Raw genomic sequence first — 26,740 nt, forward strand, 5'->3', positions numbered from 1 at the left:
TCGGAGCGCCGTGTGCCGAGTACCTGCGGTCGCCAACCACTCGCTCTCCAACCAAACCATCCCCTTCCTCCTCCTTCTACTCCTTCCTCCTCCTCCTCTTCCTCCTTCTCCTACTCCTTCTTCCTCCTTCCTCCTCTTCCTTTTCCTCTTCTTCCTCCTCCTCCTTTCTCCTCATTTTCTTCCTCCTACTCCTTCTACCTACTCCTACTTCCTTCTTCTCTCACTCCACCTTCCTCCTCCTCCTCTTCCTCTCTAAAAGCTATTTCACCACTCTATTTTCTGATGCATCTGTGTGAGCTAGGCCGAGGCTGCAGGCAGGTGCTGCCTGGTGGTGCTGTGGGTGGTGCTTCTGGGTGGAGTTGTGGAGAGGTGGTGCTGCGGGCGGTGCTGTGGGTGTTGCTGTGGGCGTTGCTATGGGTAGTGTTGTGGAGAGGTGGTGCTGCGGGCGGTGCTGTGGGTGTTGCTGTGGGCGTTGCTATGGGTGGTGTTGTGGAGAGGTGGTGCTGCGGGCGGTGCTGTGGTTGTTGCTGTGGGCGTTGCTATGGGTGGTGTTGTTACGGATGGTGCGGGCGGTGCTGTTCTGCATGCAGGTGCTGTTGGGAAGTGGTGCTGTTGCGGGTGGTGCTGTGGGCGGCGCTGTGTTTCCCTTCACAGCGTAGCGTGTGGAGCACTGACTCCGCCCCCGCTAGCGCCTCGCTGTAGCGTTGTGTTTCACAGCGGCGCGGCGCCAACGTAGGTGGGACATGTTTACCACGAACGCCAAACGCCAACGGCGCCAAAACAGAGCGGCGGGCCAGTTAGTATTCACAAGGCGGGGCCGAGGCGGGCCAGGCGCGAAGGCTGTGTGAAGACGTGTTGGAGGACAGGAAGCGCACAACTTCCAGCCGCTAAACACACTCCTTCCTCTGTGTGTGTGTGTGTGTGTGTGTGTGTGTGTGGGTGTTCTGTGTTTGTTTCTGTCTGTTCTCTGCGTGTTTGTGTGTATACGTGTGTCTGTGTGTTTATATCTGTGTGTGTGTGTGTGTATATGTGTGTCTGTGTGTGCGTGTGTGTGTGTGTGTGTGTCTCTGCTCCAGGTGCGGACCCTGTCCCGCGGCAGCAGGGCGTGGAGGCGCTGGTGGCTGCAGACCCGTGTGAGTCGGACCATGCAGCGCTCTTCACCACGCTGCAGAGACTCACCCTCCGCCACCGCATGGACGACTCCTACTCCTGCCTGGTAGAGACCCCCGCAGTGACCCCCGACCGGACCCGGGGCCAGGACCCTGGTCTGATCCTAGCCAAAAGGTCCTACCAGGACCAGACTCTCTGGGTCTCAGGTCCTAACAGGACCAGGGTGTCTGGGTCTCAGGTCCTAACAGGACCGGACTCTGGGGTCTCAGGTCCTAACAGGACCGGACTCTCTGGGTCTCAGGTCCTAACAGGAACGGACTCTGGGGTCTCAGGTCCTAACAGGACCGGACTCTCTGGGTCTCAGGTCCTAACAGGACCGGACTCTCTGGGTCTCAGGTCCTAACAGGACCGGACTCTCTGAGTTTATTAGAACACCAGAACACACTAGTGGGCCCACAAATGGAAACCAGTTAGCTATTTTACTTGACCATATATTTGGTTAGAATATAGTTAGCTCTTAACTTTACCATGTAATATGTTAGCCTAGCCCAGTTGGCTCTTTTACTTTACTATATTTTTGGTTAGTCTAGCCTAGTTAGCTCTTTCATCTTACTTTATATTCTGTTAGCCTAGCCTAGTTAGCTCTCTTATTATACTCTCCACACTGTTGGCATGGCCTGTTTAGCATACTATTAGCCCGGCCTGGTCAGCGGGATAATGGGGCTGCAGGCTGCGTGGGAGACGACAGATGTCTGATGTTCTCTCTCACACAAATCGAAGGGATGAACGTGCTAATCAATACCGTCCCAAACAACCCTGACCCCAGCCTGACCAGGGGTCTCTGCTGGAGGGGCCAGGGTGAGGGAGGAGGGGCCAGGGGCCTCTGCTATGGATGGGGGGACCCAGACACAGGGACACCCAATAACTGAAGAATCCAGTACTCAGAAACGATCTAGGCCTAATACAAGGGGTAATACTTCACAGAGTACAACAAGTGTTAGCAATTCAGAGGACTACAAGTGTTAGTACTTCAGAGTATAACATGTGTTAGTACTTCCCAGAGTACTAACATTGTAGTACTCTTTGAAGTACTAAGACTTGTAGTACTCTGGGAAGTATTAACACTTGAAGTCTTAGTACTTCAAAGAGTACTACAATTGTTAGTACTTCAGAGTACTACAAGTGTTAGTACTTCCCAGGGACTACAGGTGTTAGTACTTCAGAGAGTACTACCAGAGTTGCTACTTCAAAGATAATAATCTCTATTTACCATCAGTATTAGTTTCATAATGCCCTACAACACAGCAGTGAAATAAATACATTTGGCTTTTATGAATAAAGAATTCATGGCTTGGTTTTAATTAGGAATGCAATCTTGGTATTATGAGAAATTAAGATATTCGTATTAAGCTAATTGGAAAGAACAATGGAGAGGATCAAAGTAGAGACTTGTTGATAAATGTGAATTAGTTGAGCTAACGGGGTGAGAGGACCATGAGTCAGGGGTTCTGATTGGCTGATTGGTGGAAAAGAATGCAAAGATTAAGTTATCTAGCACAAATTTTAATTTAGCCAGTTAACCAGTTAGGATGATTAATGATTATGTTGCTGGTTCAGGTTAGCTAGTTCTGACAGGCTGTTTACATTAGATAGTTATGGCAAGTTGGTTCAGGTTAGCTATTTTGGGTAAGCAGCTTAAGGTTAGCTGGTTCAGGTAAGCTGGTTTGGTTAGCTTGTTAAGGTGAGCTAGTTCAGGTTAGCAGCTCCAGGTTAGCTGGTTTGGTTAGCAGGTTCAGGTTAGCTGGTTTGGCTAGGTAGTTTGGTGAGCTGGTTAAGTTGAGCTAGATTGGTGAGCAGGTTTGGCGAACTGGTTTGGTCAGCTGGTTTGATTAGCAGGTTAAGGTTAGCTGGTTTGGTTAGGTAGTTTGGTGAGCTGGTTAAGGTGAGCTAGATTGGTGCGCTGGTTTGGCGAACTGGTTTGGTTAGCTGGTTTGATTTGCTGGTTCAGGATAGCTGGTTTGGTGTGCTGATTTGGATAGCTGGTTTGGTGAGCTGGTTTGGTTAGCTGGTTCCGGCTAGCTGACCGCACGCTCCCTGACAGCGCTACATGCGCAACTGGCAGCACTAACGAGGCAGCCAGCTCGTTAGGCGCTAATTGAGCGGACGCAGCCAAGTCCGGAGCTCGCCATCTGTTTGTCGCAGACGAACATCTTGTCTGTTGACGCCGCGCTGGTGTGATATTAATAGCTCCTCGCTCCCGGAGATGAGGAGACAGAAGACGAATAAATGAACAAGCTGAAGCCAGCGATGACAGGCGAGGCAGGAGGCTGTTCTCCTCAGAACAACAACACCGTCCTCGTCCAGACCGCAGCGTGGAGAATGCGGCGAGCGGGACCTCAGAGAGCAGCTCGGCCTCCTCAGACCGGCTCCTCCTCAACCTGCTCCTCCACAAACCTGCTCCTCCATACACCCGGGCCTTAGGAGGAGCCGGTCTGAGGAGGACCTGCCCGGCCCTGAGGAGGAAACAGAGACGGATATGTTATTCTAACTCCCGTACACAGGCTCGGGACGAGCCCATAAGCCGGAACGGCGTAGCCCACATGAAACAGAGCGAGGGCCAGGGCGGGCGGCTGGAGTCTGATGGCGGACTACTCCGCTCCGCCGGTGGACTAGAGGAGGAAATAAGCGTTTGAATGCGCGGGAATGTAGATCTTTAACCAGGGGGATAAGGATGCGGTTTGTCAGTTGTCTTAAAGCAGGAGTGGGTGGGGGGGGGGGGGGGGGGAATCACAGCCAAGGTGCTAATGTGCTAATGTTGCTTCCACCAGGAATCTTAATTAGCCTTGTAAGTTTCATGCCTAATTTAGTGATTACCGGCGCGATGGGTTGACTAATGAAGATCCCTCCGTTTCTCACCTTATTGTCTCCCAAGCGCCTGCCAGACCCCCCCCCCCCCCCTGCTTCCTCCCTCCCTCCCCCTCTCTCCCGACGCATTTAATGTTGACGGGTTAACCTCTGACCCCCGCGGTTTAAATGCTGGAACGAGATTATTCCTGCAACAACTTTTTATTTTTTTCAGTTTTCTCTTCTTCTGCCCCCCCGGGGTGTCGGAAACCGTTCAGTGTAACGCTCCAATAAATAACTGGAAACCATCTCTCTTTCTCTCTCTCTCTCTCTCTCTCTCTCTCGCTCTGTCTCTGCCTCTCTCTGTCTCTCTCTGTCACTGTCTCTCTCTGTCTCTGTCTCTGTCTCTGTCTCTCTCTGTCTCTCTCTCTGTCTCTCTCATATATATTTATTTAATATTTATGTATATTTAATATAAATAATAATCTTAAATATATATATGTGTGTGTATTGATATATACTATACATTTGTAGAAATGGAAAGATCAGTTTAACATGTGAGTGTGTGTTTCTGTCTGTATATGTGTGTGTTTGTATATGTCTCTTTGAGTGTGTGTGCACGGGTATGTCTGTCCGTGTGCACGGGTTTGTGTGTGTGTGTGTGTGTGTATATATTTGTGTGTTAACGTCTGTATATGTGTGTGTCTGTATGTGTGTGTGTCTGTATACGTGTATGTGTGTCTCTATATGTGTGTGTGTGTGCGTGCGTGTTTGTGTATACGTCTGTGTATGTGTGCTTGTGTACATACATGTGTGTTTGGATTTTAATGTGTGAGTGTGTGCGTGTTTGTATAACAATGTGTGTTGGTGTGTATTTTAATGTGTGTGTGTGTATTTGTATGTCTGTATTAACGTGTGTGTGTGTGTGTGTGTGTGTGTGTGTGTGTGTGTGTGTGTGTGTGTGTGTGTGTGCAGGGCTGGTTCAGCCCCGGCCAGGTGTTTGTGTTAGATGAGTACTGCGCGCGCTACGGCGTGCGTGGCTGCCAGCGCCACCTCACCTACCTGACGGAGCTGATGGAGTACGCAGAGAGCAGCGCGCTGGTGGACGCCACCCTGCTGCACTACAGCTACGCCTTCTGCTCCTCCCACATACACGGCAACCGGTAACACCACGCACACACACACACGGCAACCGGTAACACACACACACGGGAACCGGTAACACACACACAAAAGGCAACCGGTAACACCACACACACCCGGCTACCGGTAACAGCAAGCACACACGCACGCACGAGCGCGCATGCACACACACACACACACACACACACACACACAAAGGCAACCGGAAAAACGCACGCACACAGAAACACACACACGGCAACCGGTAACACGAACGCACGGCAACCGGTAACACACATGCACACACACACGCACGCAGACACACAGACACCCACGTATATATAGATATATATCGATAGATAGATAAATATATCTACATTTACATATAGAAATATCTATTGATAAATAGATATAGATATGTATACATTTATATATAGTGATATCTAGAGATCGATAGTTGGATATATCTACAGATAGATAATTAAATATAGATTTAACTAAAGATAGATTTAAATGTACTGTATTTACAGACAGACTTAGATATAGATAGATCTTCAGATAGATATAGACTGATTGATTTTTGAACCATTTTTATTCTTGAAAATAAATCACGAATTTCTGAACTTGAACTTGCTCCCTGCATTTGCAGGAGCTGAGCAGGGATTGGCTGGGTTGAGCAGAGCTGTGTTCCTATTGGCTCTCTGTAATGTTGCTGGGTGCTAAATGTGTGCGATGGAACGTGTGAACCCTCAAGAGGAAGTGTTAGAAAGCCTCCCGTGATTATTTCCTCCGTACACCAGATCAGAGTCGGCCTCATAACAGATTCAGTCATCCAGCAGTAATATTATTATACTTCTTCTTCAAGATAAGTCACACTTTACGATGAGTGACTGATTGTTCTTTAACTGGATTCAGAACTTCTCAAATAAATGAAAAAAATACATTTGACAAAATAAGAATCAGAAGGTAAATGAAGACAAAAACAAACAGCGGGTCTGCTGTTAGTGCGTTTAAGTCTTCATCCAGGAATAGATGAGAGGACCAACATGAGGTGCCCACCTCCAGTCCTCCAGCAGTGGTCTGTTGGGAGCGAATATTTATATCGTTGGAACTTCGCTTGGGTCGGCTTAGCTCAGGAGGTAGAGCAGTTGGCTTGTAACCGAAAGGTCACTAGTTCGATCCCCTGCTCCTCCTAGCTGAGTGTTGATGTGTCCCTGAGCAAGACACGTAACCCTAACTGCTCCTGACGAGCTGGCTGTCGCCTTGCATGGTTGACTCTGCCTTCGGTGTGTCAATGTGTATATTAACCGATGTAAGTCGCTTTGGATAAAAGCGTCTGCTAAATGCCCTAATTGTAATTGTAACTTCAGCTTCTGCATGACAACTGAACAGATCACTTCTAGGAACAACAATTACAGGCCTTTGCGTTTTCGATAATCTCAAGTTATTTTCTGTGGAAGACATGCAGATCAACTAAAACATGGGAAGATGGAATTAATGATGCTCAGAAAGGAGGTGACAAAGTTGTGTTCACATCGGGAGCATAAACACTATCATGGTTGGTTGGTGTGATCTGATGACTCTACCGTCAGGTGACCTGATGATCTCATGTAAACACTGAAAACATGCTTCCATTTACAACATTAACAAGAGGTTTAAGATTTATGATTTTACATTTCACAATATTTATAATTGACTTTGGAGAGAGCAAGGGAGAGGTAGAGCCTAGCCTAGCGATAGCCACTTGTTAGCAGTCTAAATTCTGCATTACCCTGCACTTGTACTGTGTCGCGCTAATCACTAGCATCTGTGCCTGAGCTCTTTGTCTCCTCATTTAGCCAATTAGAGAGGAGGATGGTTCATTTAGCCAATTAGAGAGCAGGATGGTTCACCTAACGAAGGGGGGGGGGTTGGCTTTTTGTCAGTTGAGAAGATCTGTCCACCCCTAAACATGAACATCTGCTTACACTACTGCTGTTATTACCATGGAGGCATTCAGTAGAGCCTTCAATCCACTACACAGTAAGGAACAGGTCGGGGTTAGACAGTAGAGAGACAGGTCATTAAGGATCAGGTAGGGGTTAGACAGTACAGAGACAGGTCTAAGGATCAGGTAGGGGTTAGACAGTACAGAGACAGGTCTAAGGATCAGGTAGGGGTTGGACAGTACAGAGACAGGTCTAAGGGTCAGGTAGGGGTTAGACAGTACAGAGACAGGTCTAAGGATCAGGTAGGGGTTAGACAGTACAGAGACAGGTCTAAGGATCAGGTAGGGGTTAGACAGTACAGAGACAGGTCCTTAAGGAGCAGGTAGGGGTTAGACAGTACAGAGACAGGTCATTAAGGAGAAGGCAGGGGTTAGACAGTACAGAGACAGGTATCAAGGAGCAGGTAGGGGTTAGACAGTACAGAGACAGGTATCAAGGAGCAGGTAGGGGTTAGACAGTACAGAGACAGGTCATTAAGGAGCAGGCAGGGGTTAGACAGTACAGAGACAGGTCATTAAGGAGCAGGCAGGGGTTAGACAGTACAGAGACAGGTGTCAAGGAGCAGGTAGGGGTTAGGGGGCATCTTGCTGTAGGATGACTACAGGTTGAATGTGAACATTGGGGATTGAACCCAGAACCTTTTAAGCTGGGACTTAAACACCCTGACCACTAGACTATCATGATAAACCATATAGTCCTGGTTCTACTGTGTGTGTGTGCGTGTGTTTGCGTGCACTTGTGTGTGTGTGTGTTTGTGTGTTTCTATTTGTTTGTGTGTGTGTGTGTGTGTGTTTGTGTTTGCGTGTTTCCATGGGTTTGTGTGTGTGTGTGTGTGTGTTTGTGTGTTTCTATGTGTGTGTGTGTGTGTGTCTATCCAGGTGTGTGATCCCCCCCTCAGGGCAGAGCTCCGTCTCCTCTCACCTGTCAGCTCCCATCCTTCCAGAGCCTCTCCGTCCAGATCGCACACACACAGGATGTGACACGCGCACACAGGATGTGACAGGAGCGCTTTACTCCCCTCCCTCCCCCGCCACCAACCCACCCCGTCACCTGCCAATCACAAGCCGACTCCCCTCCCCGCTCGTCTCATCGCTCTGAGCGCCCGGACGGAGCCCGGCGACAGAACCACCTCCTCCTCCTCCACCGCCTCCACCTCCTCATCCGCCACTTCCTCTTCCAACTCCTCCTCCACCTCCTCATCCACCACTTCCTCCTCCACCTCCTCATCCGCCACCTCGTCCTCCACCCTCCACCTCCACCTCGTCCTGCTCCCAACCCTACACCTACGTTCTAGATTGACTCTGTAACCCTACCTCATAGCCCTACCTCCTAGCCCTACCTCCTAGCCCTACCTCCTAGCCCTACCTCCTAGCCCTACCTCCTAACCCTACCTCCTAGCCCTACCTCATAACCCTACCTCCTAACCCTACCTCCTAGCCCTACCTCCTAGCCCTACCTCATAACCCTACCTCCTAGCCCTACCTCCTAGCCCTACCTCATAACCCAACCTCCTAGCCCTACCTCCTAGCCCTACCTCATAACCCTACCTCCAAGCCCTACCTCCTAGCCCTACCTCCTAGCCCTACCTCCTAACCCTACCTCCTAGCCCTACCTCCTAGCCCTACCTCCTACCCCTACCTCCTAGCCCTACCTCCTAGCCCTACCTCCTAGCCCAATCCTAACCCATCCTCATAACCTTACCTCCTAACCCTACCTCCTAGCCCTACCTCCTAACCCAATCTTAACCCTACCTCATAACCTTACCTCCTAGCCCTACCTCCTAGCACTACCTCCTAGCCCTACATCCTAGCCCTACCTCCTAGCCCTACCTCCTAGCCCTACCTCCTAACCCAATCTTAACCCCACCTCATAACCTTACCTCCTAACCCTACCTCCTAGCCCTACCTCCTAGCCCAATCTTAACCCTACCTCATAACCTTACCTCCTAGCCCTACATCCTAGCCCTACCTCCTAGCCCTACCTCCTAGCCCTACTGCCAGGACACACTGGGCGCAGTGCCAAGTTAGGTGTGCGAGTGGCTGTATGTGTGTGTGTGTGTGTGTGTGTGTGTGTGTGTGTGTGTGTGCATGACGCTGGGCAGTGTGTGTGGAGGTGTGTTCCTGTATGCCTGGCTCTGTGTGTGTGCCTGGTTGTGTGTGCGTGTGTCTGTGTGTGTCTGTGTGTGTCTGTGTGTGCGTGTCGCTGTGCTGCATCGCTTCATTTAGCAGCAACAATGTGTCTGAGATGGCAACACAGCTGCCGCCCGCAGCGTGCAGCAGCGATGCAGACAGACCCACTCTCTCCTCAAGCACTTTATTAACCCGCCGGTTAACTACTGGACACACGGACCCACACTCTCCTCAAGCACTTTATTAACCCGCCGGTTAACTTTTGGAAAGGAGCAGGGAGTAAAGACTAAAACATTCATATCAGAAGCACACAGAACACGGCTGTAGACAAAACAAGAGTAGCAGCTCATGTCAACAGCACAGACATGATGGATGCAATTGGCAGTGTGCTGCATGTTATTGACATAAAGAGTGTGGAGTTGTGAAAGAGGCTGCGCTGGTTATTTCTCTCTCTGACGTTATGGTAGCCCCTGGCCGGCGGCCAACCCGCCACCCATGAGTGTACCAAGTGAGTTCCTCCAGAAAGGCCTCAGTCAAGACGAGGCACAGGGAGAGGATGGCTCTCGCTCGGCGGCTGACAACGGCCGAGGAGCAGACCTGGGCTTTGTGAGCTTTGTGTGTCGGTAACGAGGACGCGGGTCAAGGTGGGAGTGTGTGAAGTGTGGGATTAGGAGACAAAAGGGCTTGTTCTGCTGTCCTCGTTGTATTCAGGCCCCACTCTCCTTTCAGCGCACATGAAAGCCCCGGCCCCACCTCCTCCACCAGTCCCTGCTCCTCCCGGTTAACTGGTGCTCGCCGAGGGGGGAGAGGAGGAGGGGGGGAGAGGGGCGCTGAGTGGAGTGACAGATTGAGGGAACAAGAGAGAGGAGGTGTAGGAGTTCTGCTAACTAGCCTCCTCTCCAGGCCTTTTGGCTGTAGAGGACAGCGAGGAGAACCCCTGATGTTGGACACACAAAACAGAGCCCCCCCTTTGTCCCGCGGGGGGAGACCCCTCTGAGGCCGATGGGAGACCCCTCTGAGGCCAGGGGAGTCCCCTCTGAGGCCGGGGCCCTGAGTGGAGGAGGGATCCTCATGAGGTTGTTATTATCAGCGGTTGTGAATATGATTATTAGGGGGAGGTGAGAGTTGGCCTGATGAGAGGCCATCAGAAGAGCTCCATCTCCTCCACCCAGTGCTCCACCCACCGATCCACCTCCATTTCCTCCACTGGTCCACCCTCCTCTCCTCCGACCCTCGCTCCGGCGCGTCATGGCGCTTTGTGGGCCTGTCACTCAGGGCTCACAAGAGGTGCGTTTGTTTTGCGGCCGTGGGCTCATCAGGGCTAAACTCTCACAAGAGGTGTGGGTTTGTTTCTGCTGTGGGCGTTGCAGCCAATGGGAGGCGTTTAAGGAGAAGAACGAGTCATTAACAACCCCCTCGCATCGTGTTGGAGAGGCCACTTCATTCTTTAGATGCCTCGGAAGTCAAGGCTGCTGGCGCAGGGGCTGATTGCATTTTCCCTTCCTGCCAGAGTGCTATTGAGGACCTGGGAGGGGCCTTAATGAAGCTCTCCTCCATCAGCTTCTCTTTGTGTTCCCTCCAGAGTCACTGCGCTCACTCTCACCAGCCTCACTCTCACCATGCTCACTCTCACCACCCTCACTCTCACCACTCTCACCACCCTCACTCTCACCACACTCTCTCTCACCACCCTCACTCTCACCACACTCTCTCTCACCACCCTCACTCTCACCACTCTCTCTCACCAGCCTCACTCTCACCACACTCTCTCTCACCACCCTCACTCTCACCACGCTCTCTCTCACCACCCTCACTCTCACCATGCTCACTCTCAATACCCTCACTCTCACCACCCTCACTATCGTGTGGTTGTGTGGTTACCTTGACAACAGGTGTGCGTATGTATGTATACTATCTATGTGTGTGTTTGTGTGTTGGGGTACCTTGACAACAGGCGTGTGTATGTATGTGTGTGTGTGGGTTTCCCCAGGCCAGATGGGGTGTCCACAGTGACCCTGCAGGAGAAGCAGCAGTTTGAGGTCATCAGGCTGCGCCTCATGACTCTGCTCCAGGACCAGATCACACACTTCAGGTAACCATAGCAGCCCCCTACTCCATCACTACACCCTGGCAACCATAGCAACCACCATAACCCTTCATCAGAGAAGGAGAATCAAGAGAGGGAGATACCAGAGGTGGAGATACCAGAGGTAGAGGTACCAGAGGTAGAGGTACCAGAGGTAGCGATACCGGAGGTAGCGATGCCAGAGGTAGAGATACTAGAGATACCAGAGATAGATACCAGAGGTACCAGAGATAGAGATACCAGAGATGGAGATACCAGAGGTACCAGAGATAGAGATACCAGAGATAGAGGTACCAGAGAGAGATACAAGAGATGGAGATACCAGAGGTAGATATACCAGATATGGAGATACCAGAGGTAGAGATACCAGAGATAACGGATACTTGAGATACCAGAGATAGAGATACTTGAGATACCAGAGGTAGAGATACCAGAGGTACCAGAGATAGAGATACCAGAGTTATAGATATCAAAGGTACCAGAGATAGAGATACCAGAGAAAGAGATGCAAGAGATGGAGATACCAGAGGTGAAGATGCAAGCGGTGGAGATACCATAGGTAGAGATACCTGAGGTGGAGATACCTGAGGTGGAGATACCAGAGATAGCGGAGGTAGAGATACCAGAGGATCCAGAGGTAGAGATACCAGAGATAGAGGTGGAGATACCAGAGGTAGAGACACTAGCGGTAGAGACACCATGGCTAATTGCCGCTCCCCACCGCTGGTCCTGGGAGTATGGAACTCAGAAACAACAGGCCCTGGAGGGCCCTCCACTGGCCCCTCCAGGGCCCCTGGTGTTGGGGAGGAGGGGGGAGAGGGGTCCAGCAGGTCTCTCTGCTGGGGACAATAGACAGGATCCTGCTAACATGAGACTCTGTGATCTGTTGGTTTAGCCTGGCTCCTCCTCAGGAGTTGGTGAAGTGCTCTTAAAGCTCGCTATTGTTTCACTACAAATACGTTCACATTTTGAAGTTAACCTTTGTTTATTATCTTGGAATTCATCTTTAGGATTGTTGAATGTTATTAACATTTTACATTTAGGGCATTTAGCAGATGCTTTTATCCAAAGTGACTTTAATAAGTATATTTGTCAGAAGAAAGAGAAACAACAATATATTGCTGTCTTTTCAGTAAGGATGTTCATAGAACCAAGTGCCAAGCACTTTCAGGGTGCTCTCTGTCTACTCTCTATCAGAGAGTAACGTTATCCCCCTCAAACAGCTTACATTTTTTAAAAATACATATCTTGTACACATAAACATATCATAAATACATAAAATACGCATTTTAAATAAATCATATGTATCATGAAGGGAGGGTAGAAAATTAAATTAAATTATCAAATCAATTTATAAAAAAATAAAAAATGATAAAAACCAAAAGCCAGTTGAGAAGATGCAGAAGGTAGGAGGACCACAGCGCTGTGCCGTTGGGAGGAGGTAGGGAGGAGGTATGGAGGAGGTATGGAGGTAGGGAGGAGGTAGGGAGGAGGTAGGGAGGAGGTAGGGAGGTATGGAGGAGGTGTTGAGTCAGAAGCCAGCAGCCTCATCCCCTGGTTTATAGGAACATTCACTTTGTTCAACAACTTGCTCCTCCGTGCTTCATTAAAAACATACCCCTCCTTCTCCACCCCTCCTCCTCTGCTTCCCCTTCTCCTCCCCCTTCCTCCCTCCTCCCCCTCCCCTCCAAGCCGGCGGTGTAATTAGATAAAATAATACAGCCATCTGTTGACAGCCGAGCCCAAGGTGTGTTTCCCCCGCGCCTCCTCCTCCTCCTACCCCTCCTCCTCCTCCTCCCCCTCCTCCTCCTGCCCCTCTCCACCCCACTCCTCCTCCCCCTGCCCCTCCTCCTCCTGCCCTCCCCCCTCCCCCTCTGTGATGAAGTCGTCCTTGAGCTCTGCCTCTTCTCCTCCTCCTCCTCCTCAGGTACTGCTTCCCCTTCGGACGGCCAGATGGAGCGCTGAGAGCCACGCTGTCCCTCCAAGAGCGGGTGAGGAGCCCCCTCACCCCCAACACGCCTCCTTTGTTCCCACAGAGAGGGAGGGAGAGTGGGAGATAGGGGGAGGGAGGGAGACATGAGATAACATGGACACATTAACACTACAACAAAACATTCAGTCAGTGTCTCGCCTTATCTCCAGTGACTGGAGGCACATCATTTGTTAAAAGGGAAACGACATCACACCCGAGCTATGAGTCATTTCCTGGTGAAACAGGATGTTGAGGTGGGTTTCAGGGGAGGTGGAGGGGTCAAAGGTCTCACGTTGTCTATGATGATGATGGTGATTGTGGGCGTGTGCCAGGCTTTGATGAAGGACATCACCACCCCCGTCCCTCCGGAGGAGATGAGGGAGCTGGTCCGGGCGTGTCTGGAGAAAGCCGCTCACATCAACTACTCTGAGCTGGTTCAGTATGCACAGATCCATGGTGCGCTCACTTCTCACTCTACGCTCACTATATGCTCACAATAAGCTCACTATACACTCACTCCTCACTATACGCTCACTACTCACTATATGCTCACTATACGCTCCCTACTCATTATACGCTCACTCCTTACTATACGCTCAGTACTCACTCTACACTCACTATACGCTCACTCCTCACTATACCCTCACTACTCACTATATGCTCACTATACGCTCCCTACTCATTATACTCTAACTGCTCACTTTACGCTCACTACTCACTATATGCTCACTATACACTCACTATGAGCTCAATGCTAACTATATGCTCACTCCCCACTATACAACACTACTCTCTTCACTCACTATACTGTTACGTATTTTAAGTACACAAGCTGCCCCCACATAGCCACAAGGGACAGGATCAAACATAAGCTGTAATTACTATACATAGCCACAGGCGGAGCAGGACGCAACATGCAAGCTGCATTAACTACTCCAGCCACAGATGGCAGCACCTTTAGACAGGTGAGGAAGCCAGAGCCAATACGTCACATAGGCCACGCCTACTTCACATAGGCCACGCCTACTTGATACAAACGGGGAGCGGGAGTCAGATGAGGTCAGAGACATGTGGCAGACCCGTTCAGAGCCCCGGGGAAAGACCCCCGGGGCTGTAAGATAGCTCTGCGGTATTTCTCTCCACGCGTGTTGAATACAATTCCCTCCTTTTGCTTCATAGTTACCATACCGAAATACTTAAACAAATAAAGTGAGTTAAAAGCGACCCGGATTGAACTACTTTCTTCAAGAACACGACAATACGCTCAGTACTCGCTATACGCACTCCACAATATATGCTCACTATACACTCACCGCTCAGTATACCCTCACTATACGCTCCCTGCTCACTATACGCTCACTCCTCACTATAAAATCACTACTCACTTCACTCACTGTACGCTTACTACATGCTCACTACCCACTATATGCTCACAATACGCTCACTACTCACTATACGCTCACTCCTCACTACACGCTCACAATACGCTCACTACTCACTATATGCTAACAATACGCTCACTAATCACTATACGCTAATGCCTCACTATACGCTCACAATACGCTCACTACTCACTATATGCTAACAATACGCTCACTACTCACTATACGCTAATGCCTCACTATACGCTCACAATACGCTCACTTCTCACTATACGGTCGCTACTCACTATACAAGTGCTTATGGCTATGCTAGATGCTAGCAGCTCTGCTAACGCTAGGTGGGGATGCTAGCAGCTATGCTAATGCTAGGTGGGGATGCTAGCAGCTATGCTAAAGCTAGGCTAGGATGCTAACCTGGGTTGCTGGACCCCCAGTGGAGGCAGAGGTCCCCAGGGAGAGGCGGCTGGAGGACCTGCTGCGCCTGGGGGAGCTGTGCATCGAGGTGCTGCAGCAGAATGAGGAGCACCACGCCGAGGTAACGCCCCATTGGTCCATCCCGTCCAATAACAGGACAGCTGGGCCCACGTCAGAAACAGGAAGTGTTTAGGATATTGTTCTGGCTGTCGGATGTTTGTAAATTATGGGATGAAGTGATTAATAAAGATTTGTGTCCATCGGTACCAAAGGGTCTCTGATCAGGACATGCAGACTGCAGGTCTGAACGTGAGAGGAGAGGGGAGGAGGAGGAGGAGGAGGAGGAGGAGGAGGAGGAGGAGGGAGAGAAGAGAGACATGTCTTCATGAATGAACGTGTTTCTATTTAAAGCAACCCTTTGGATGCACGCCTTTCAAATTAGAAACGTGTGTGTGTGTGTGTGTCTGTCTGTGTGTGTGTGTTCTTCTCGCAGTCTCAGCCCACACGCCAAGCGAGCGCAGGAGAACATACGTGTATGGCGTCCATAAACATAGACACACACACATAGATACACACATAGTCACACACACGCATATACACACACACACACACACACACACGCATACACACATATTGACACACAGACACACATATATAGACTGTCCATATGCAGACGCCATTCTGTGTAAATCTGATCAATCAACAACATTGTATGTGTGTGTGTGTGTGTGTTTGTGTGTGTATCTCGTGTTAATGAGCAGAACGGGGCAGCTGTCATGGTTGTCGCTGAGGTTCTCTGTACGCAAACGTACACACACACTAACACAAGCACACACACATACATCCACACAAGCGCACACACACACACACACACACACATAGACGCACACAAATGCCCAGCATATTGTGATATTTCGATCCAGTACTACACAGTATTAGTACAATTGTTATGAGTGTTTAATAACAATATCAAGCTAGTTCTGTTAATAACCATTTGATTCTACTCTATCTGCTCCGGGGACAGGGGTCAGAGGTGAGTCACCATGGCAACCATCAGAGTGTTCTTACTGTCCCCATGATAACCATCAGAATGTTCATACTGTCCCCATGACAACCATAAGATTGTTCATACTGTCACCATGACAACCGTCAGTGTGTTCATACCGTCACCATGACAGGCATCAGAGTGTCAGCATGACTACTATTGGTCAAGGTGTCACCATGGTTACCAGGAGCTCCTCCTAAAATGGCGGTGTTGAGGGCAGCCTGCGTTGTAGGCGCTGTGCAGTAAATATACCAGACCTAGTGTTTATAATAGTCCCATACTGAGGCTGTTGTTGGAGGACAATAGTCCTGGCATTGAACCATCATAACTTTAACTCACAATGCCTCCTATTCAACACAACATATTTCAATGTTTTTTGAAGAGATTGGAGAGAGAGTTGTCCTTGGGCTGTCAGTAGCTCCTACATTAGCAGCCTTAAGGCATCTTTAAGCCGCCTTTGTTGACTGGAGATGTAGCTAGCGACATGAGGTACGCTAGCTAAGCAACTTGGGCTGGAGAACCGACCGGAACCCGAGCTGAAGAATGACTTACGAAGCGACTCTCTCCCCTCTCCTCTTTCCTCTCCTCTCCTCCCCTCTCCTCTCTCCTCTCTCCCCTTCTCTCTCCTCTCTCCTCCCCTTCGCTCTCCTCTCCTCTCCTCTCCTCCTCTCTCCTCTCTGCCCCTGTTTCCATACATCCCATTTAACACACAAAAACCACTGTATGCGTATTTGTGTGTCTGTGTGTGTGTGTATATTTGTGTGAACATCTACATGGGGGTGGATAGTTTGGGGGTCAGGGTTTTTGATTTCCTGCTAAAACGTTCTGGGTTTGATGCCCTATGTCCACAATGGACCTTCATCAGCAAATTAATGAGTAGAGGGTATGTGTGAGTGTGCAGGCGTTCTCCTGGTGGCCGGATGTGATGACAGAGCATGCAGAGAGCTTCCTGTCGCTCTACAGATCCAACATGGACACCGTTCTCCAGCTACAACCCGTGGACTGCTGGGACTCATTCCCCCTCTTCCAACTCCTCAACAACTACCTCTCCTCAGACCGTAAGACCTCTCCTTCTCTCTCTCTCCCTCTCTCTCCCCCTCTCTTTCTCTCTCTGTCTCTCTCTCTCTCTCCCTCTCCCTCTCCCTCTCTCTCTCTCTCTCTCTCTCTTCCCCCTGTCTTACTAAACTCAGAAGGTGAGTGTGTTCCACTCTCCGCAGAGAGAGGCCAGAGGTCGGAGTGTGAAAGCAGCCTGGTGTGTTTTATCATGCGAGGAATCAGAATAAACACATGTGCTGTAATTAATCCTGCAATTATTCAGGCTGTCACAACAGGAACAGCAGAGCTGGGGTCTCAGCGAAGGCACTCAGACTTCCCGTATAATTGTTTCTATAAATGATCTCTCGTCTATTAAATGGTTTCTGCAACGAGGAGGGAGATTTAACTCCTGACAGGAGTGGCGCCGGGAGAGGGAGAGATTATGAACTTTCTTGTTTCTCTCCCGCCGTCGAGTCTCCATAACTTCAGACTCTAGCTGCTCATTCACTCAGCGTTCTCACTTCCCCACGCCGTAGCTTAGCTGGTAGAGCTAAATGCTCACTTGGTGGCCCGTGCGACGGCGGGCGGAGCGGGCAGAGGGGTGGGGGCGGGGGAGGGTCCTCTGGAGGACTAAAAGGCTACTGTTAATCATGTAGCAGCAGAAGAAGAATTACAGCTAATGAAGCCCGGAGAGACTCCCTCCTCCTCCATCAGTCCCTCGCTCCCCCGATGACTAGTGCTGTCTGTCAGCCTGTATGCTGCTCAGCCTGTCTGCTCCTCTGTCGGTTTTTCTGTCTGTCTGCAGCCGGTCTGCTACCCAGTCTGCCTGTTTGTCTCTCTGTCTGTCTGATAGTATTAGTATATTGTATATGCTAGAATTACCATACTATTACCCTAGTAACCCTATAACCATACTAGAACTAATACTGGTCCAATTAGTATGTTACTACCTCGAGTGCTTCTTGTACTATGCTACCTTACTAGTACTAGTACTGGTACTATGAGTATGTTGCTACCTCTAATACTACTATACTAGTACTATACTACTAATACTAGTACTGGTACTATGCGTAGCTCCTGCTGTTTTTTTCCGCTGGTTGGTCCGCCCATCCTTTCAGCCAATCAGCTGCGCCGCCACTCCTCTCCTTGTCTGATGGCCGTGGTGACCTGTCTCTCTCCCCGGCCCCGCCCCCTGCAGCTCACCTGTGTGGCGGGCCGTTCCACCTCCACCTGCAGCAGGTGTTCGTGCCGCTGGTGGTGCGCTACGTCGACCTGATGGAGTCGTCCATCGCCCAGAGCGTCCACCGCGGCTTCCAGCACGAGACCTGGGAGTCCGTCAGGTAAGGCCGCCCCTAGCTGTCAGTCACACCGAGGTTAGCACCGCCCCTAGCTGTCAGTCACACCGAGGTTAGCACCACCCCTAGCTGCCAGTCACACTGAGGTAAGCCCACCCCTAATTTTCATTCACACAGGTAGGCCCCGCCCCTAACTGTCAGTCACACCGAGGTAAGCCACGCCCCTAACTCTCTATCCAACTTAAATAAGCCCCCTCGCCACAACCTGCCAATCATGTTTGTGTGCGCTTAGAGGTCTTCTAAAGGGGGGTGAAGGGGTGTGGAGGATGTGTCTGTCTGTCTGTCTGTCTGTGTGTGTGTGTGTGTGTGTGTGTGTGTGTGTGTGTGTGTGTGTGTGTGTGTGTGTGTGTGTGTCACTGGGGGACTAGTTAGTGTGTAAACTGTAACAATGCCTTCTGGTTTGTGGTTAACCTGCCAACACCTCATCACAGTGTCGGATATCAGAGTATTATAATAACACTGTATAATCTGTGAAGTACAACATAATATAGAGTATATAGTGTTGTTATTATAGCGTATTATAATACTATGTACTCTGTAATAAACAACATTATGAAGAGTATATATTGTTGTTATTATTATTGTGTTGAGTGTTATAATAATATAAAGTGTTATTATAGAGTATAATAATAACAATATATACTCTACTATGATATAAAACATTATTATTGTACAGTGTTGTTCTTATAGAGTATATAATATTTTATATTCTAAAGTATATAGCATTGTATATTATATAGTATTGTATATCATAGAGTATATAGTATTGTATCTTATATAGTGTACAGTATTGTATATTATATAGTTTATAGTATTGTATATTATACATTATATAGTATTGTATATTATATACTATATAGCATTGTAAATGATATAGTGTGTAGTATTGTATAGTGTATAGTTTTGTATATATCATTGTATGTTATATAGCATTGTATAATTTAGAGTATTGTGTATTATATATCATTGTAAACAATATTGTTTATAGTATAGTATATTATATATTATAGTATAATATGTATATATTCAGACATTATATCGACTGTTGAGGAAGCCGTCGGTCGCCGTGACAACGCGTAGTTTGACACTCAGAGATGTGGGCGTGACCCGGGGGGGGGCAGTGTGGGCTAGGTGACGTAGCTTCCCCAGGCGTAGCTACGGTGACATAGTGATGGTGACGTAGCAACCCAGGGCGTAGCTATGGTGACATAGCAACCCAGGGCGTAGCCACGGCGACGTAGCCACAGTGACGTAGTGACGGCGACGTAGCAACCAATGGCGTAGCTATGGTGACGTAGTAACCCAGGGCATAGCTACCAGAAGGTAGAGACCCAGGGCGTAGCTACAATGAGGTTGCTACGGTGACGTAGCGACATAGGGTATTGCTACGGTGACGTAGCGACGGTGACGTAGCAACGGTGACGTAGCGACAGAGGGTCTCGACGCGGTGATGTCCGCTCTCTCTCTCGTCGTTTCGAAGTGGCTCAGGAAAAGCAGCTTAAAACTCGTTCCCTTCCCTCCTTCTCTCCTTCTCTCCTTCACTTCTTCCCGTCTTCTGTCCGTCCGTGTCCGTCCGTCCGTCTGTGCGTGGTTGTCGTGGCAATGTGCGCGTGCGTGCAGGAGTCTGAGCAGCAGTCTGGTGGGCGTGTCGCTGCCCCGGCTCCCGGGCCTGCCCCCCCTCCCCCAGATGCCCCTCTTCTCTCCGCCCGCCTGGATGGGACCCCTCTGTGACACCGCGTGTGTATGGGGGGCCGTGGGGGGCCTCCAGGGGCCTCTGACCCATGTGCTATTCCTGTAGCGGCCCTGCTAGCCGTTAGCATGCTGCATGGGCTCCTCACTTTCTCATTGAACTTGATTTCACTTTTCACTGGCAAAATACCTCGCCTCCTCCAGCTCCTCTACGTATTCCTCCTCCTTCCCCTCCTCCTCCTCCTCCTTCCTCCATCAACATCTCCATCTCCTCCTATTCCTTCTCTCTCCTCCCAATAATTTTTTTGTGGTTATTGTGTGAGTGTGGCAAGTGTGCGTGTGGTTACTGTGCGCCTGGTTAGTGTGCGTGTGGTTGGTGTGTGGTTAGTGTGCGTGTGGTTAGTGTGCGTGTGGTTAGTTTGGTTATTGTGCGTGTGGTTAGTGTGCGTGTGGTTAGTGTGCGTGTGGTTAGTTTGGTTAGTGTGCGTGTGGTTAGTTTGGTTAGTGTGCGTGTGGTTAGTTTGGTTAGTGTGCGTGTGGTTAGTGTGCGTGTGGTTCTCTAACGTTGTGTTGCGTGACGTGGTACTGTCAGCTCTCTTGCTCGTGATCTGCTGCTCTGGTCCGGTTTGATCCGGCCTCATCATCTCCATCCAGTCGGAGTGGGAGGTGGAGGTGTGAGTTAGCAGATGTTTGTTGCCGTGGTGAGGAGCCGAGGATCAAACCATCTTGTGTTCCTGTGTCCCAGCTGACGGGTGTGGGGCCCTGGGGGGGGGGGGGGGGGGGGAGGGGAGAGGGAGAAGGGAGGAGAGGGGGGAGGGAGGGGAGAGGGAGAAGGGGACGGGAGTTATTAAGAAGTATTGTGTATTATATATCATTGTAAACAATATTGTTTATAGTATAGTATATTATATATTATAGTATAATATGTATATATTCAGACATTATATCGACTGTTGAGGAAGCCGTCGGTCGCCGTGACAACGCGTAGTTTGACACTCAGAGATGTGGGCGTGACCCAGCTGACGGGTGTGGGGCCCTGGGGGGGGGGGGGGAGGGGAGAGGGAGAAGGGAGGAGAGGGGGGAGGGAGGGGAGAGGGAGAAGGGAGGAGAGGGGGGAGGGAGGGGAGAGGGAGAAGGGGACGGGAGTTATTAAGAAGAGCTTCACTAATTAGACAAGATGGGAGGGGACACATGAGGGAAGGTAACAGTCTTTTAAAGGCAGAATCCCCCCCCCCCCCCCCCCCATGTACACTTGGTGCGGTCTCCTAGCAACCCGGCCTCCATCTGTCTGTACATGTCTTACATCATACTGCACCTCCTCCTCTGTCAGCTACACCCCCTCAGCCTCCACCTCTCCTCTCCATCTCATTCACTCAGAGAAATACTGTTGTGACATCACAAATCATCTTCCCCAGCTAGTAGTGATGGGCAAAACGATTATTTTCTGGGAATCAGTTCTTTCAGTTCCGTTCACTATCACGATTCGTTCGTTTGATTTGTTTGTTAAGTCAGATGGTCTCTAACGTCATTTGCCAGGGAATCGGAATTATGGAATAAATGTTAATCAACATGCATGTAGCCTACTACTTTCTAATGTTCTGGCGAAATTACCCAGGTTAAGTGTAAATATTAAGCATATATATAAAGCACATGCGTGCCTTTTTTTTCATAAATGTCCTTAATACATAATGGGGTGCAGTAAGAATTAAATTGCGTCTTCCAAGTAGCGCTAATAAGCAGTGAAGCACGTTAGCAACTAGACTAAACGAGACTCGTAATGGTAGGTAAAAACAATACTTTATTAAATCATGCAATTGTGTTGTAGAACAAAATAAAAAGAAAACAAAAATTGCTTGCATCATATTGAAGCCTACAGCGATCGTTAGTTAACTTGTGTTGTGCTGCTTTATCATTTGTTTATCCATGGGCCATGGCAACGCGATTGCTACCTGCTCTCATTGGCTGAATCAATGGGAACGTTTTAGACTCAATCAATATAAGGTCGCGGGGAGACGAAGCTCTGTTCGTTTGTACATTTTATTTACGTTACCATATTTTTGTTATATGTTTTAAAAAAAGAAAAAGAATCACTTCTTTTGTTTTGGGAATGAGTTCTCGTTGTTCACCTTCGGGATTCGTTCTTTCTGACCGAATCGTTCGAGACCGACCCTTCACTACGAGCTAGTGAGTCTAGTTAGCGTCAGGATGTGTTGTAACTCCTAGCCCGCTAGTTAGCATCCCAGTGTGTCCTACATCCTAGCACACTAGTTAGCATCCCAGTGTGTCCTACCACCTAGCCTGCTAGTAAGCATCCCAGTGTGTCCACCTCCTAGCCCGCTAGTTAGCATTGTCCTCTCTCCTCCTCCGTCTCCATAGCAACGGCTCGGTGACCTCTGGCGACCTGTTCTGGAAGCTGGAGGCCCTCCAGATGTTCATCCAGGACCTCCACTGGCCCGAGCCCGAGTTCGCCGCACATCTGGAGCAGAGGCTGAAGCTGATGGCCAGCGACATGACAGAGGCCTGCGTCCGGAGGTCAGAGGTCACCATACACACACACACACACACACACAAACATATAGTGTTTGTGTATGTGTGTGTGTGTGTGTTGTGCGTGTGTGTTTAATGTGTGTGTGTGTTGTGCGTGTGTGTTTAATGTGTGTGCGTGTGTGTATAATGTGTGTGTGTGTTGTGTGCGTGTGTTTAATGTGTGTGCATGTGTATAATGTGTGTGCGTGTGCAGGACCAAGGCGGCCTTCGACTCCCTCCTCCAGAGGAGCAGCCGGGGGCCGGAGCTCCGCGTCCCCTCCTCTCTGGTCACCATGTTCAACGTGCTGCTGCAGGCACGCACACACAGCCCCGCCCTCTGCCTGCTGCAGGGGCCCGGACAGGTGGGCTGGAGATGTTGTGTCGTTAAAGTGTGTTTTGTACTTAGAGTGTGTATGTGTTAGTGTGCATATGTTGTGTAGTTAAGTGTGTACATGTTACAGTGTGTATATATGTTGTGTAGTTAAAGTGTGTTGTGTACTTAGAGTGTGTATGTGTCAAAGAGTGATTATGTTATGTAGTTAAAGTGTGTATGTGTTAGTGTGTATATGTTGTGCACCTGTGTGTTTACCTGCTCAGATTCTAATTATGACGGTCGCCGTGGTAACCAGCAGATTGTTATAAAAAGCTCCTTCTGCCTTTTACGCCTCGACACAAACTGATCATTCTGAAGAATTCTGCTATGGTAGCATTCTGCTACCATAGCATTCTGCTAGCGGTAGCATTCTGTTAGCATAGAGGCTCCACTTTGAGGATGACGATGCTGATGACGTCATTGCTCTTCCTCTTTTCTTATGCACCTGTTCGACGGACAGCCGGACAAACAATGGGTGAGTCTCCTAGACATGTCTCCTATACCCTAACCATGTCTCCTAGAGATATCGCTACCCACTTTCCATGTCTCCGAGACACTAACAATGTCTTCTACACACTAACAATGTCTTCTACACACTAACCATGTCTCCTACACACTCACCATGTCCGCTAGACATGTCTCCTACAGACTAAACATGTGTCCTAGACACTTAACATGTCTGCTAGACACTAACCATGTCTCCTAGACACTAACCATGTCTCCTACACATTAACCATGTCTCCTAGACATGTCCCCTACACACTAACCAAGTCTCCTACACACTAACCAGAGAGAGAGAGAGAGAGAGAGAGAAAGAGAGAGAGAGAGAGGAAGAAGAGCGAGAGAGAGAGAGAGAGAGGGAGAGAGAGAGAGAGAGAGCGAGAGAGAGAGAGAGAGAGAGCGAGCGAGGGAGAGAGAGAGAGAGCGAGAGAGAGCGAGAGAGAGAGAGAGAGGGAGAGGGAGCATGTTTCCAGTCTGTACTTGACAGCAGTATTCTGGAGCCTCAGCAGGTTAGTAGCATCAGGTAGTGGGGGCGGGGTGACGGCGCGGGGGGGAGGGGCCGATGGGATGGGGGGGAGTGTTTCTAGATTGGGGTTCTGAACCCTGTTTGGGATGGACCCAGGGAGGGCTGTGATTGGCTGTGTTTTTTGTGTGAAGGCCGTTGGAGGAGGGGCCTCTACTCGGGGAGCAGTGAATACCTGGACTCCAGCAGCATTTGGCAGCTTACCACCAAATAAATGCTTTTTAAAAGAAATAATTGTTCTTTTGAGTTTTGCTGCCCATATGTCATGTTAATGAGGCTGGAACCTTGCTCTGAATGGAGGCGGCCATTTTGGTTGTGGCAGGATGTGAGGGGGGGTCGGAGGGGGGGGACCCCTGGACCTGCGGTTAGGCGGCGATCCTTGCAGCTTTGTTGGGCGAATTTTTTAATTTGGTCGTCCTTTAGACGGCCTGAATGGGCTTTGTAGTCAGAGACGGACCTCCCTCCTGATGGGCGAGAGAGCTATGCAGCCCATTGAAGAGGACAAATTGAGTCTCTCTCTCTCTCTCTCTCGCTCTCTCTCTCTCCCTCTCTCTCTTCCTCTCTCTCCCGTGTCTCCTTTAGGGAGAGGTGCCATGAATACCAGGGTGGTGTTGGGGGATTAATTGAATGCAGGGGGGTGAGGCATGAGGAGGGAGATGGGACTAAGGGGGTGGGGGGGGGGGGCAGCTCCTCTAACCCTTCAGATTCCAGTGCCGTTGCAGGAATCCATTCAGGCGCTCGGGGCTGCTGTTAGCATAACGCCGTGCACGCTCGTCAGGCCAGGCAGGCTCGCCACACCGTGCGTGCTCGTCAGGCTGTGCACACTCATCAGGGCTGTGCACTGCCATGTGTGTTTAATTATATATATATAACAGTACCTCAACCCCCCATGCCATATGCTTGCCCACACACACACACACACACACAACTCCAAGTGTGTGTGTGTGTGTGTGTGTGTGTGTGTGTGTGTGAGTGTAGCAGCAGTACCACACCAGGGTGGACGTCCTGATAGACGAGGCGGTGGCAGACATGGTGTCCTCGCTCGTTACCAAGGTAACACAAGTCACAACCCACCGCATGTTGTAGCGAGGAGCAGGAAGAGGAGGTGCCAACTCTGTCTCCTTTCCCACTCCCCTCTCCTCTCTCCGCCAATCCTCTCTCCTCCTCTCTTCCCTTCTCTTCTTTCTCTCTCCTATCTCTCTCCTCTTTCCTCCTCTCCTCTCTCCCCTCCCCCCTCCCTCCTCTCTCCCCCCCCCCTCCCTCCTCTCTCCCCTCCCCCCTCCTCCTCTCTCCCCTCCCCTCCCTCCTCTCTCCCCTCCCCCCATCTCCTCTCTCCCCTCCCCCCTCCTTCTCTCTCCCCTCCCCTCTCCTCCTCCAGCTCTGTGCAGTATTGGAGGTGGTGCTCAGCAAGCTCTCAAGATACGATGAGGGAACGCTCTTCTCCTCCATTCTCTCCTTCACGGTAAGTCTGCTAAAGCCACGCCCTGTCTGGCCACGCCCCCTCCACCCCCAGAATGCCGAGCTGTTCCTTTCAGTGTTCAGGAGAAAAGCAACATATGATTATGGAAACCTGATCTGCTCTGAGTTTAATGCCATCTCCTCCTCCTCCTTTTCCTCTCCCCCATCCTCTTCCTCCTTATCCTCTCCCCCATCCTTCCCCCCGTCCTCCTCCTTCTCCTATTTCTCCAAGACTAAAACTGCTGCCAAGTATGTGGAGGTTCCCGTGAGTGTTTCCACGCACTCTTCTCTCGTCTCTCGTCTGTATAAACTAATGTTTTATTGTTTTATCAGATAATCTGATGTCTGATCGTAGCGTTGAGCCACCTGACATCCCTGTCACCGTGATGTCAATCTGACGATGTCACTCCGACGAGGTCACTCTGATGATGTCACTCTGATGATGTCACTCTGACGATGTCACTCTGACGAGGTCACTCTGACAATGTCACTGTTACGATGCTGTGATGTCACTGGTTGACGTTGTTTGTTGTTGGATTCCAGATGTTTGTCTTGTGGTTGTTGTTTGACTACAGATGTTTGTATTGTTGTTGTTGTTTACCTCCAGACGTTTTGTTTCCATGGTGAAAGCCCTACTGCTGTAGTTTGTGACCCATATCCTGCAGACGACAGACCATAATATTTTCATATCCACATCCTTTCATATCGCTCTATCAGATAATAGTACTATCATACTGAATCATTTATCATTAAACTGCATATATTGTGTGTATATTACCACATAATATTGCGATATATCATAACGCTGTGAATATTACTACTTAATACTGTGTATATATAACACAACATTACACTTTGTATATTAATACATTATACTGCGTATATGTCACAACGCTGTATATTAATCCATGATACTGGGTGGATATATATATAACACTACTCCATGTAGTAATATAAACCCAGGCACTTACAGATACAGACCAGGTTGTTGAGCTTTTGGGAGTACAGTTAATTCACCCAGAATTTAAGAAGGTCTCAGAGCTAGTTGAAGTACTTCAGGTAGTACTTTATGTCGTACTTTATGTAGTACAGGTATTTCTAAAGGTAAGCCTCTCTAACAGGTGGGGAACGAAACACAAACTCTTTGTTAAGACCTCACACACACACACACACACACACACACACACA

General features: G+C 49.5%; 1 protein-coding gene across 1 annotated transcript in view; it reads left to right on the forward strand.

The window, feature by feature from the left end:
- Positions 1 to 26,740, forward strand: part of cadps2 (Ca++-dependent secretion activator 2) — a 64,076-nt gene that overhangs the window by 31,649 nt on the left and 5,687 nt on the right. The window contains exons 12-24 of the mRNA XM_079743888.1: positions 1,077 to 1,216; positions 4,930 to 5,117; positions 11,184 to 11,285; positions 13,207 to 13,270; positions 13,584 to 13,707; positions 15,068 to 15,168; positions 16,994 to 17,150; positions 18,326 to 18,467; positions 22,548 to 22,703; positions 22,912 to 23,059; positions 23,531 to 23,545; positions 25,073 to 25,147; positions 25,473 to 25,556. Coding sequence (XP_079600014.1) covers positions 1,077 to 1,216; positions 4,930 to 5,117; positions 11,184 to 11,285; positions 13,207 to 13,270; positions 13,584 to 13,707; positions 15,068 to 15,168; positions 16,994 to 17,150; positions 18,326 to 18,467; positions 22,548 to 22,703; positions 22,912 to 23,059; positions 23,531 to 23,545; positions 25,073 to 25,147; positions 25,473 to 25,556 — 1,496 coding nt within the window. The remainder of the gene's footprint in view (positions 1 to 1,076; positions 1,217 to 4,929; positions 5,118 to 11,183; positions 11,286 to 13,206; positions 13,271 to 13,583; positions 13,708 to 15,067; positions 15,169 to 16,993; positions 17,151 to 18,325; positions 18,468 to 22,547; positions 22,704 to 22,911; positions 23,060 to 23,530; positions 23,546 to 25,072; positions 25,148 to 25,472; positions 25,557 to 26,740) is intronic.

The sequence above is a fragment of the Pollachius pollachius genome, assembly GCF_949987615.1.
Source record: "Pollachius pollachius genome assembly, chromosome: 9".
Taxonomy (NCBI): Eukaryota; Metazoa; Chordata; class Actinopteri; order Gadiformes; family Gadidae; genus Pollachius; species Pollachius pollachius.